Raw genomic sequence first — 13,564 nt, 5'->3', positions numbered from 1 at the left:
CCTTTTTATGTGTCGGGTTTATTTTATGTAAAAGGGAATGATACTGGATCAAATGGATAAATAGAATGAGACACATACACCGTTTAAAAACTCCCAAGAGAAGAAAAGAACATTTCAAACCTTATTCAGACATGAATGTTATTTGCTAAGGATATACTATAAGATTCTTTCAGTATGTTTCCCCAATTTCAGTATAAATAGTTGCTTTTTATTTTAAATAACTGCAATACACAGTGGATTGACAGAACAGGCCAAAGTATATTAGCATTATGGATCGTGTAAGCCGTAGGTCCACGCTTCGCCTTCAGAACAGCTTCAGTAATTTTGGAAACGCTATCCTTTGAAGTCCTACTCTCTGTGTAGTGGGATATTAGGCCGTTCATCATCAAGGGGAAGCCTCCTGTTCTTCAGGCGATGAAGGAGGTGGAAACGTGTTTCACATTCGGCACTCCGGAACGTCCCACAAAGGTTCAATAATGTTTATCCTGGGTGGCTGGGGAGCAGTTCACACGGCTGTTCGTGAAACCACTGCCGAATTAGTTTCGCAGTTTTTATGGGGGAATTATCTTTCTGTAATATAAGAACATCTCGAGGGGACAATATTTGCTTGTTTGCAGAGCTCGTTTATAGTTGACACGCATTGCTAATTGACAATCAACTTAATATGAGTCACCTTTGCAGCTGCGGAATTGCGATTTAGCTGCTTCAAAGTTAAAGTCACCATTGTACTTTCATACCATATTTAATCGACAGGCTGATACGAAGCTACTTGGATTTGGAATTGGGAAATGATGGAAGCGATAACCAGGCATTGATCATCAGCAGAGACATTCATTCAGTAAACATAGACGTGCTCTGTCACAGTGGCTTCTTGTTGGGTGCTGAAGGCATCTCGCCATGGTCCTGTACTGTACCCCAGCAGCTGAACAGCCCTGCCAGCATCGCACACCTTGCGCTGTTACAAGCATCGGCTATCAGTAGCCCAGGGAAACTCTGACCCAATGTCCCGGTTGGTTAGGGTTGCAGCTGTGTTAACCGTGCACCAAGGAATGCCGTATTGATTCTCTGCTTCTGATCTGAACTCCAGTGTCCTGCTTCACTACTTATTGTTTATTCCTATTATAATTTATGGCCTTAAAAATCCGGAGGGAGATTAACACGTCAAATTATATCTAAAATAATATTTAAACCTGTAGAAATATGTGCCGTAACTATTTGTAAACATTTCTGTTACTCAATTACATTCCTTATCATTTTAACAAAATCAGATTTTCCAGTATAATTTTACTGGGGTGGGTAAAATGTGCCAAGTCTGTATCTGGAGCTGTTTTTGGGGTAATTGATTAACACATGGAGTCAGCTTGTTCCCATCAAACAGACTAAGTCACAAAGTGTGTTTGTTTAAAGAATGATTTCCCTGCTGGGTCCAGGTGAAGGTCACCTGATCACCGGCAGGAAAGATGCTGGGGTCACTGAGGAACAATGCCATTCTGCAGTGTGTAATATCACACCAACCCAGTGGAGGTGTGGGGGGGGCGGGTGCCTGATTCTCAGAATCTTCATCACAGTTCATCTTCACGCACAGTTTTGATTTCACGTGTCCCAATTATTGTTTTGTCCTCCGTTTTTATTACCCGCCACGTGAGATCTTGTATTCAGAGAACGAGACGGGCACCAAGGGTATTGCGGAGGTCCTGGAAGGGTTCGAAGGTTCTGGCGCCACACGGAGGCGGGTCAGATAGCCCTTTGATGTTGAAACCTAGAAATGCGATGGGGTACATATGTCGTTTTTTTCCTGAGAAATTGTACGCTTATAAATTCGCTGTATTTACTGTGTGTTGATACACTATATTGCCAAAAGTATTAGGACATCTGTCTTTACACACACGAACTTTAATGACATCCCATTCTTAATACATAGGCTTTAATATGGAGTTGGCCCACCCTCTGCAGCTATAACAGCTTCAACTCTTCTGGGAAGGGTGTCCACCAGGTTTATGGGATGTTTTGACCATTCTTCCAGGAGAACATTTGTGAGGTCAGGAACTGTGGACGAGGCACTGTGGCACAGGACTGTTGGACGAGAAGGTTTGCTTTGTCCCCACTCTGTGATTTTACATGACCTACCACTTCATGGCTCAGTTGCTGTTGTTCCCAATTGCTTCCACTTTGTTATAATACCACTAACAGTTGACCGTGGAATATTTAGTTGCGAGGAAATTTCACAAATGGATTTATTGCACAGGTGGGATCCTATCACTTTACCATGCTTGAATTCACTGAGCTCCTGAGAGTGACCCATTTTTTCACAAATGTTTGTAGAAGCAGTCTGCATGCATAGGTGCTTGATTTTATACACCTGTGGCTATGCAAGTGATTGGAACACCTGAATTCAATGATTTGGAGGGGTGTCCCAATACAGTGTATAATTGACCTTGAACTACAGTAAATGGACAAAAAGTATTGAGACACCCTGAAACGTCGCCAACGCTCTGGCATTAACTGCAGCACAAAGTCTGTGCTGCCAAGACCTCCATGGAATGGGCTTCCAGCAGCTGCATGCAAGCCTCACATCACCAAGCGTGATGCCAGGTGTTGGACGGAGTGGTGTAAAGCCACCACTGGGTTCTGGTGCAGTAGAAACGTGTTCTGTGGAGTGACGAATCACACTTCTCTCATCATTCCCAAGACTAGCTGCCAGCCATGTTCAGGCTCGCTTTAGATACGTTTCTGTGCCTGATCTCTTCCTACCCGACTAATAAGTTGTCATGTGCTGCAATAAAGGAGCCAAAGTTTGCAAAGCTGTCATTGCTGCTTATTACCACCCTCAAACACAGGCAATAAATTTAAATTTGTCCTTTATTCAAACAGTAAAAACTTAAAATAAAAATAACAACGCTTCGACCGTACAGCTCTTTGTTTAGAGGGGTATTAACATTGATATTGTGGTTTACGTTTGTGGTTTTTAATAACTTTTGTCAAGGCTCCCCATGCCGATTACATCTTTGCCGTGACTTTGCCTTTGAGAGATTTGTCACTTTCACGTTCTCATATGTTCCTGCTGGTGATGTGTTATTAGTAGCTATGTGACCCGCTTCCTGTAATAGACATACTCTTCTTGAATTATACACCATCATTATATACATCATTAAAAACAGGGGGAAGCATGTTGAGTCCTATTCAACAGCCACTCCTTACAGTCATCTTACAATTTTCTCAGTCACAAAATTCATAAATATACATATTCAAATTGATATTCCCAGTAAAAGGAGAAAGGTACGAAACTGTAAGAACGTTAAATATATACTGTATAAATACCTAAGAAAAAAATATGTCAGAAGTGGAAAGAAAATCATGATTTTCTCATTAAATACTTATTAAATATATTTCGTGAACATATAAAACATCAAATTGCTGTATAAGCTTATTATGACAAGTCAGGTATATTCCTGCTCTGTCAGGCAGCTACTGCAGTTGCTATTTCCATTTTTTTGCATATGTCTCTCGCCTCACAGCCACTTCTGTGCCACCACAGCAATTAATAATACGATTGACAGAGGGGGAATCGATGTAGAGCACATTTGGCACAGCCAGCAACGCTGGCTTCAAACCGGTACAATATTAGAGCCCAACTTCAAGGCTGAACACACAAATCATTATAAATGTGTGCTTTGCTGATCAGTTCTGGGGCAATTCCTCTGGCCTGATTCTGGCTCACCCTCCCAGGACAGCGCTGGGTTATTGTGGATCTCCATCATGCTGTGGGACACTTCAATTTTTCCCTTTTCGTTCAGGATGCCGTCGCCGCTCTTCTCCCCCTGCTGGTCGCCTGCAGTACTGCTGCAACATCGGCAGCGGCAGCAACAGCAGCAGCGGGCGGCGCAGAAGGACGTTGCCGCGGTTACGACGCGGTCCCAGGGGGCCATGGAGTGCATCCAATATGGCAGGAATTCCCAGCTGCGCAGAACGGGCGGCAGAACCCGGGGCTTGTGGACCTGGAGCAAGTTCACGACAATGATGAAGATGGCGACCACCACTATGGGCACCCCCACGCCCACCAGCACCTGCCAGCCAGCCAGGGACAGGCTGAAGATGCCCAACGGCAGGACCAGGAAGCACAGGATGAGGTAGAAGGCGGCAAACCAGCGGTACTTGGCGGTACGATTGCCGAGGGCTTTGGCCAGGCGGATGGGGATGCGCATGAATGGGATGGGATACCATAGCAAGATGCCAGCGATGTTGAAGAAGAAGTGGCAGAATGCGACCTAGGGATGGAAGTGCGTGTTCAGCTGAGGATTATTATCGTTAATGAAAACAAAAACATTTTTGTCAATTGAAATGAGATGCAAAAATAGAAAAAAAAAAATGACTAAACAAAAACTATAAAAATTGTAACAAAATACTAATCACGTAATGCCATGTTATTACATGATGCATTGTCACACACCATGTAACTCAACAAAATGTTACAAATTCACAGACTTTATTATCATTTTATATCGCAACATTATCTTATCATTATCTTCGTTATTATTATCATCATTCAAGTTATTACTTAATGCAGCATGATTTAAAAATGCGTTGTAACAGGCCCACATAAAAGGAACCCGGCATCGTAACAAACAGAACAGACATGCGGGGGCCCCCTGTATTTAGCTAATGATCTGTTGATCTCCCTAATTACCATTAATAGTACATGGAACATGTTTTGCCCACTTTGAGGAGCTTAGAACTTAAGTAATGTATTTGCGTAGGACTCATTAAAGACCAAAAACATAAAATAGCTCTACAACTATCGGTCTACCCCTATAAATAAAATTAGTAAAGCTTAAACTAAAACTAAAATTTATAAAATCTAAGAAAATATATCTAACATACCAAACTGATAACAATCAAAACCAAATAAACAAATAAAACAAATAAACAAATAACAAACAAAGCTAACAAAACCACAATGAACACCAAGTAAAACGACACTGGATTGCAAATGAAACTTGAATATTAAATAAATAAATAAAAAACCATTATAACACTGGTTCATTAGTTAGACAGCTACTGTACATGTGAACCAGCATCAGATGTTATGATTCCCTAATGGCTGCATAATAAGTCGAATTCTCAAATCATTATGTATCAATGGAGGTCGAAAATTCTAGTGCCTCACTGCATTGCTGGGGTTACCGACCTGCAAGGAGTTGGCAAGCGTCTCGGCGGGACTGGCCATAGCAGCTAATATGGCTGTGGTTGTCGTGCCGATGTTTGAGCCGAGGGTCAGTGGATACGCTCTCTCGATGCTAATGACACCAATTCCTGTTTGTGGTGGGAAAGAGGCACAAAGTTCGTCAGCGCGCGCGTCCGGGAGCCGGGCGGCGTCCATTCCCTGCACCCGCGGCCCGGTGCTGACTCACCAACCAGAGGGGTGATGGCGGACGTAAAAACCGAGCTGCTTTGCACCACAAAGGTCATTCCTGCTCCAACCATGATGGCGAGGTAGCCTGTCACCCAGGCGAATGGGAACGGGAAGTCTGTGTGTACGAGACAAGGAGAGTCATCCTGGTCAATTCCTTCCATCCATCTATCCATCCATACATCTATCCATACATCCATCCATCGATCCATGCATGCATACATCTATCCATCCATCCATCCATCCATCACATACAATGATGGAATGACTAGAACTTCGGCAATAATGGAAGCTACAGAGTTGCGCATCGGTGGTATGAATGAGTGAATAATAAATAAATAAATATCAGTGCATCCATCCATCCATCCGGCCATCACCACCTGTCCAGTACAAAGCCAAGTCAAGCCAAGCAGGGCTATTGTCACACTAACCATATACTGTACACTGCATATAGTGACAAGAAATAATCTTCCCCAGGACATAAAGTGCTAGACAGGACAAGTGAGACAGACAGTACAAGTGAGACAGACAGGACAAGTGAGACAGACAGGACAAGTGCAAAATAAAAAAAATAATCAAGGTACATCAAAATTAACACGCAATGCAAACATTCTCAGTGTTGGAATGTTTAGAGTTTAGATAATAATGGGAGCAGTTAAATACATGGTAGTAATGACTAATAAATGAAGATAGTAATTGTAAACAATGGGCCCAAGCAATGGAAATAACGGTAATAAAATGGCAGTGCTGGTGAATGGCGGAGTTCGTGTGAAGTCTGCATCTTTGGGGTGGGGGGCGGTCATGGTGAACCTAGTGTATCTTTATGGGGCGAAACAACCAGGACAGCATGCGGGTCCATCAGAGGGCAGCCACACCCTCACATTATGTGCAATTTCCCCTGATAACTGCCATTTTACCTCAGTACAGAAACTCAGGAGGATGGGTATTTGTGCCCTACATGCCCTTGGTCACAGATAAATGCTAATATGTGTATGATACGTGTGATAGATACCATATAGCTCTGTATGTTTATCTGCATATCTCTGTCCAGGTAGCAGGAGAATGTCAGAGCTAATGATTAAACCACACCACCTATGCACATGTCCCAGTATCAACACAAACGTCCTAAAGATCAATCTTCCTGTAGTAATATTCAACCATTATGTCTACCGGTGCTAATAAAAGATGACTCGGTCCACTGGGTCACGGTGACCTCGTGATAAAACACATCCCTCGTCCCCGTAAACCAGAAGGAGCTCCCACACACCTGTGTTGAGGATCTTCTTGATGACCACGGCCACCTGGCCTTTCAGCATAGAGTTGAGCAACTTGACGATGAGGATGAGGCACGTGCAGAGGAAGAGGAGCGACAGGGTGAGGAGGATGAGGCCCACAGCCAGGTCCGGCAAGGTGGTGTTGGCAAAAATATGCTTGCCTGGGGGAGGAATCAAGGTGGTCACATGACTGTCACATGATCACCTCCCATGGAATGTTCAATGAGCAATAATTAGCACCCAACACAGGAAAGCATGTTTCTCTCTCATCCATTTTCCATTCTGCTTGTCTTGTATAGGATGCAGTCAGCCTGGGACCTACCCCAGGAAACACAGGGAGCAAGACGGGGGGGGGGCAATGTGCACCAGATGTCACACTACGGACAATTACAAGATGACAGTCTACCTAAATGGCGGGTGGTTAAACGGGGTATCCTGAGGAATCTCCCACAAACCCTGGGAGAACATATGATGTCACACGCAAACGGACGCACAGTGCTGCAGTGTTCCTGTTATACCGTTCTGGGACAATGAACAAGCTCATTTGTAGAATGCTAACATTTTTTGCTTATGTATTTTGTGAAGAACACGGCACTTTGTTTCTGTAGGAACTACATGCTGTTGCTGGACCGCCTGAGTAGAAACTGCAAGGCCAGTGGCTGAGATTTAAGACCCCCTTAAGTCAGCGGGGACCGGCTTCCCCCTTAAGTCAGCGGGGACCGGCTTCCCCCTTAAGTCAGCGGGGACCGGCTTCCCCCTTAAGTCAGCGGGGACCGACTTTCCCCTTAAGTCAGCGGGGACCGGCTTCCCCCTTAAGATCACAGCCTCACTCGGCCGTGTCTGGCCACGGCGAGTGGCACTTTGGCAACCCAGGGTGGGGGTTGGGGTTCTTGAGGAGGAGGTGAAGGCTTCCATGCTTGGCCCTCGAGCGATCCGCGGGGGCAGAAAGAATGGGGCCCTTGAGCAGGTAGAGGGGTTGGGGAGTGAGGTGGGGGTGGACTTCTTTATTAGTCATCATGGGATGTGAATGACTAGCATTGTTCCTGCCATTGAAGGCCCTGAGTTTGCCCTCGGATTGTGCTCCGGATTTGCAGGTAAAACCCTGGCTTCGGGTTACCCATGGACACTAAAGCACACGGTCTAGGCCTCTCTGCAGTCACAGCTGGTGGGGCTGCTACACCCCGCACCCCTCCCACAACACGAACTGAGATAGTACAGCGCTCAGTGACTAAGCAACAAGCATTAAGACTGCTTAACCTCAGGCATGAAGGCCAACCATTTGATGTTCCTAAAAACTAGCCTGTTACATATCAAATGATATCAACCTGCATATTAATGTGGAATATTCTCAAGAATATCCTCCTATGTGTATATGTGACTCCATTAAGATCCTTAAAGAGGACAGTTATGGCTATAAAATGATGTCATAGGTGTGGGGGTGTGATAGCTTCCTCTTCCTGTCAAATCAAACTTTTAATCAACATTAATTTGTTTTCCACTGAAAAGAGGATATCGCTAAACGAATGTATTTGCTTTGTGGGCGAAATTTTCCAGGTACATCGAGGCTGAAGCTAAATCTCATCTTAACTCTTCAGCACCCCATCCCAATGCATGTTACGAGCATATGGACCTTGAGTTCTTGAGGGCTGGAGGTGTTGGGCTGGAGGGAACATTTGAGGTTCTGAAAGGAACACATACATCTCTCCAGGTAGATGGTCTCAGACACGTTCTTCAGGGTCCACGTCTCATTGCCGTCCCACCAGCAGAACACTGCGGAGGTGCAGTTTTCAGGCCCAGGAACTGTCACGTTGCTAAGGGTCTAAAATGTCAAGGACACCAACCACAAATCTGCCATGGTCAATCATTCCTCTAATACTTACTACGGCCAAACACAGCTATGTATCAAACTTGTAGTGGAATTCGACAATGACTGTGATCTCAGCAGCAATTTATCACAGCTGTGCATTGAAAAGGTCACATCTGAGCTCTCCCTGTCCCAGCAGAAAAACCCTGTTTTATTGATCCTTATGGTTTACCACATTAATAAAACAGTAAAAACTTAAATGCATCCCGCCGCTTTCAAAGCCTGAAGCACCATTAAACATTAACTACCAGCAGACTCAGTGTCTCTCTTATACAACACCTTCAGTTATTTCACTTGTTTTAAATGCCCACTTGAACTTAATGACCCAGAAGCTGTATAATTGCTCTGCGTATTCTGCTTTTGTACTGGAGCCTTGCTGGCAGGAGGGGCGTGGCTAAACTTTACTCACGCCCACAGTCATTGGTTGGTTTAAAGGTGGGAACCTATAGCAGCTTCCAGGACTGCAGTCATTGGTCAGGTTCTTACTGTATTGGTCTCTGTTTTGCACCAGGACTTGATGAGGCTCTTGTTCCTTGTAGCCGGGTCACCCGTGGCAATGCCGCTGATCACTTTGTTGTCCAGCTGTGAGGTAGGCCCCAAAAACGTCAGATGAACGTCAAAGTAACTTGTTCACAAATAAATAAACTTCAGGTGCTTCTGGGAGCTAGACTGTCGATGGGCAGCTCAGATGCTAAACTTGGGGTTACACCGAATGACTCCTTTAGAGCCAGTAACCCCAACAAGTTTCATTAGACCCCACATACTCACAGGCATGTAAAATATGACGAACACGACTGGTTGTCGATTTTTTTATGGGTTAATTTCTTGGGAGTAGTCAATGCTAATGGGATCTTCTGCAGTGTTTCTCCAGCTATTTAACTGGGCGATCCTAAAAATGTAGCATGTGCAGTTAGCAGCACTGCAAAGGTGTCAGAGGCGGACGCCCTCACCTGGATGATGGAGTCAGTGAGGGGGTCAGTGATGACGTTGAGGAGGTCCGGGGAGTTTTCACCGCTCTGGATGTGGAAGGAGTCGATGATGAGCTTGGTGAGTTTGTACAGGAACCCCGAGGCCACCTCCAGGGGAAGCAGAACCAGCACCGACAGCCAGTTGAAGAAGTCATGGACGGTGGCTCCACCAAATGCCCTATATGGGGTTATGGGGCATTTTTAGATCTTGTCCATTAGTGTCAAAGACCACAATGGGCACCACAGTAACTCGCATCACACCTCCTAAACTCATTTCGGTTCCCGGCCTGCATCACCGCCACGATGGTGTTGGTGATGGACGTCCCGATGTTGACTCCCATGATGATGGGCACGGCCGACCGGACCGACAGCACTGGTACATAAAAGGACACTGGAGTTGGCATTTTACCTACCAACCAGAATAACTGGTTGCTATACTAAATGCTATAACCAGTACAAAAACAATAGGCATCCTGCAAATATACCAGTGGCACAGTACCACAATATGAAGCAGTCAGGGCCACTAGCACAAGTCCAGACATATACATCAATTTTAAGTCTTCATCTAACAGGCAGGACCTCTATCAATGGTTTAGTTTTTATACAGCTGGAAGGACTAGTGTCATTGGGATACACATATACATTAATATTAGTTTTTATCTAGCAGGCAGGACCCCCATTGATGGTATAAACCTATACATTAATTTTTATACAGCAGGAAGGGCATCTACAACAAGAAGTACAAACACAAAGATCTTTGCAGTGCTCTAATGCATCATAAGAGAAGCCTCATAGCTTTTCTGAGATTCATAGAGTTAGATTTATATCGCATTGTGCGTTGTGTGTGTGAGAGAGAGCACTCACAGCCAGAGGAGACCATGCTGACCACGATGGACGAGGACGTGCTGGAGCTCTGGACCAGCACAGTCACCATGACCCCGATTACCAGACCGGCCACCGGGTTGGCCAGGACCGTGTTGTCCTTGAAGATATCTCCTGCGGCCTTACCTGTGAAGCAACACAGTACCTTCACAATCCATTCTGCTGTAAACATCCACTGATGACCAGTACAGTCAGCTGAAATGACTCAGAAACCCACAGAAGGTGTTGATGAGTAACAACACAATGCTTTCTGGGACATTTTGTCATCTGACTATGATGAGCTATTGACTGAGCAATACACACGTTTTTCTAAAATAGAGTCATCAACCTTGTCACCCTAAATTACACACTTTTAAAGCAAATTTGGACATCGTCTGTTCACGACGTCCGCAATCTCTCAGCGTCTTGACAAACAGCTTAGAATAATTCGAAACTGCAAACCATGGAATGACTAATCCGTATTTTCTTCATTTCTCCAGCCGATAGATTTCACGGAAAAGCGGTAGCCGCAGTGCTTCCGGAGGAGGTCTCAGTGTCCAGAGGGACAGTCTCCGGAGGACGTTGCGAATGGCGGCGAGCTTAAGCCGCTCACCTCCCACCAGCTGGAAGGCGGAGCTCAGCACGTCCAGCGAGCAGACGAACACGTAGAGCAAACCCAGCAGCAGTAGCAGCTTGCCGATGCCTGTCAGCACGTGCAGCACCTTGCCCTTGCAGTCCAGCTCTGCATTCGGGCACAAAGATGAGAGAGACAAGGGACCTCAGCGGCGGTGCGAGAAAGGCCTCCTTCTGGGGGATGCAGGAGGAGCAGGGATGTGGGCAGGTCACATCACCGTTGATGGTGATTTGATTGTAACTCACCATTAGTTGGAATTTTATTCCCAATCCAGCGTGCAGTGCAGAGCCGGCAGTTTTAAAAGGGTAGAGCCAGACTTTAGCCCTGGCACTGAAAGGGGTTTATTTATGTTACCTAATTATTATACTAATTGAACATTCAATTTTTATGTTATTAACTGGAAAACCAGTTTAGAGCTTTATCCATAAATCCATTTTCAGTAAGTGCTTGTCCTGTTCAGGGGGGGTTCCAAAGCCTATCCTGGAGACTACGGGCGCAAAGCAGGAAATAACCCATGATGGAGTGCCAACCCATCACAGGGCACACTGACACCTATGGGCAATTTGCTCACTCCAATTACCCTCTGCATGTTTTTGTACTGTAGGGGGGAAACCCCACAATGACAGTGTGCTGGTAACCACTGCACCACAGACCCACCCATTAGTCTTAACTCAAGTTAATTGCCGTTAAGTTACCTGAACAGAGCTCATTATGGGATGGAAACGTAATACTATGTGGCTGCACATGTGCATGTGCAGTATGAGAGTGTGACATGGCATGAACGTGTCATGCTGGTCAGTCTGCTCACCCGACCACTTCACCCCAGTGTCCTGAAGCTCGGGGAGATCCCATGGATCAGCCTCCTGCTGGTCCTCCTCCATAAGAGCCAGAGTGGAGGTGGCTGGCAGGATAACAGAGCCTTTCTCCGGTGTGCTGCTCTTGTCTGCAGGTGGGGCGAGGGGGTCGGGGAGAGATTCGTCAAAGATATACGGTAACACTAGACCGGCGTGCCATGGTCAGTGAAGCAGGGAGAGCGAGCCCTACCGCTGCTTACGGCGGGGACAGCCGAGCCGTTCCCGATTTCCGGCCGGGGGGGCATGATCTGAGAAAGGAATACAAAGACATCATTACAGGCTACGTGCTGGAATATTCCTACAGAAGAAAAGGCAATGTTTAGAGAACAGTGTGGTAATGGAGAAATAGCCTATACATAACTAATCAATAAATCATGAATTCGGTAAGTTTTGTCACTTAAAATTTCTAGCATGATAAGCAATACAGCGATCCCAAAGCAATAAAACTAATAAAATCATGTGGCCCATTTCACACCTGTTAAGGACTATATGCTCTTCTCGGGAAAACTACCGGCAGTCTTGACTGGCGCTTGCTTCTGTGAGAAAGACCATAGTTCCTTAAAAAATATGTTTAGCTCCCTCCTACACATCGCATTGAAAAAATGCAAGTCACCTCGGAAAAAGATGATAGGCTATATAAAGTTATGGGAAAATTCGCCATCTCCGTAACCATCGTGATGTTGCGGTTAGGCGACTTGGTGATGCAGTAATTACCGCAAATCACGGGTAATAGAAGAGAATAAAGCATCATGCCTATAGATTATTAAAATCGGCCTACATTTACTTGTTCGTTAAACACTCGTCTCAATTCTAACCTACATAGTGTACAAAATATTCCCTCATATTAAGTATCAGTACCACACTTTACACAACATTACTTATTTTCCGCATTTCTTCTATTCAAAACAATTACGAGATCAATCCTGCCTCCTCACTGCACAGTATTTGAAAAAAACACGCTCTTCATGAAATCTTAAATTATGCATGATAACTTGGTACCACGCTAGGCATCCTAAGTAGGTACTCACACGTTAATCCTTTTGACAGAGTGTAGTAATCCTATTTTTTAGGATTAAAAGTAGCTCAAAGTTTACACAGTGGTAAAATATCGGCTTGTTGAATTAAATACTGTTTGGATGTACATATCTGCAGGCTGAAATTGAAGCCATACTCACTGGCAAGGTGGAGGTTTGGGATCAGGGTGACAGGTGACTGTGCACGGAGCAGCGTGTATCTGAGTACTGCGCCTCATTCCGCCTTTTATGGGCTGGCAGGTGGAGCCCGCCGCGCACGGCTGCGGCGAAAGTTTACTTAAGTTTGTCGCTTATTAAGCTGTTCAATGAATATTATTCTATAGGCCTCATTATTGCCATTTCAAGATTTATCACATTTAAAAAATATATGTAGATCTACCTAAGAGAGCTTTAGAAATTAATACAACAATAACAATAATGTAACAATAAATGTTCTGTCTCGTTTGTACCCCGATCTTGAATATTTTTGAAAATGTTTAACACTTGCCAAATTTAGCCATTTGATGTGTTTTTCGTCCAAAGGTCTATGAGGTTCACAGATAAAAGTACAGTTTTTTTTGTCATAATGCACTTTCATAATTTCTGAAGATGTTCTGTGAACAGTCATATTTGCATCAACAAATAATTATAATTAATATAATTATGCAGTCAACAGTTTGCATATTAAT

General features: G+C 44.7%; 1 protein-coding gene across 3 annotated transcripts; it reads right to left on the bottom strand.

Annotated features, from left to right (window-relative positions):
• Positions 1 to 2,841: 2,841 nt before the first annotated feature.
• On the bottom strand, positions 2,842 to 13,133 carry slc34a2b (solute carrier family 34 member 2b). 3 transcript variants are annotated; one of them, XM_023837675.2, is made up of 14 exons: positions 13,038 to 13,118; positions 12,338 to 12,398; positions 12,053 to 12,110; positions 11,817 to 11,951; positions 10,988 to 11,116; positions 10,378 to 10,521; positions 9,775 to 9,886; positions 9,496 to 9,691; positions 9,032 to 9,127; positions 8,380 to 8,500; positions 6,675 to 6,842; positions 5,409 to 5,525; positions 5,186 to 5,310; positions 2,842 to 4,265 (listed from the first exon to the last, which is right to left on the bottom strand). In XM_023837675.2, exons 3-14 carry the CDS (start codon positions 12,105 to 12,107, stop codon positions 3,657 to 3,659), a joined length of 2,007 nt encoding a protein of 668 aa, XP_023693443.2. In that variant the 5' UTR covers positions 12,108 to 12,110; positions 12,338 to 12,398; positions 13,038 to 13,118; the 3' UTR covers positions 2,842 to 3,656. The 3 variants fall into 3 exon arrangements, with proteins under 3 accessions (XP_023693443.2, XP_023693444.2, XP_023693442.2); XM_023837676.2 differs by having other exon boundaries at positions 12,338 to 12,395; positions 13,038 to 13,082; XM_023837674.2 differs by lacking the exon at positions 12,338 to 12,398 and having other exon boundaries at positions 13,038 to 13,133.
• Between the last annotated feature and the right edge of the window lie 431 nt (positions 13,134 to 13,564).

This window comes from Paramormyrops kingsleyae, chromosome 4, assembly GCF_048594095.1.
Source record: "Paramormyrops kingsleyae isolate MSU_618 chromosome 4, PKINGS_0.4, whole genome shotgun sequence".
In the NCBI taxonomy this organism is placed as follows: domain Eukaryota; kingdom Metazoa; phylum Chordata; class Actinopteri; order Osteoglossiformes; family Mormyridae; genus Paramormyrops; species Paramormyrops kingsleyae.
This window is presented reverse-complemented; position numbering and strand designations above follow the sequence as displayed.

Bases quoted from the DNA above. Each gene is read 5' to 3' on its own strand.
- slc34a2b (XM_023837674.2), bottom strand. From the start codon at position 12,107: ATGCCCCCCCGGCCGGAAATCGGGAACGGCTCGGCTGTCCCCGCCGTA. The intron at 6,843-8,379 runs GTATGTGTTCCT...TTCCTCCCCCAG, and splicing joins GACCATCTACCTGGAGAGAT to GCAAGCATATTTTTGCCAAC. The intron at 5,311-5,408 runs GTGAGTCAGCAC...CACCACAAACAG, and splicing joins CGCCATCACCCCTCTGGTTG to GAATTGGTGTCATTAGCATC.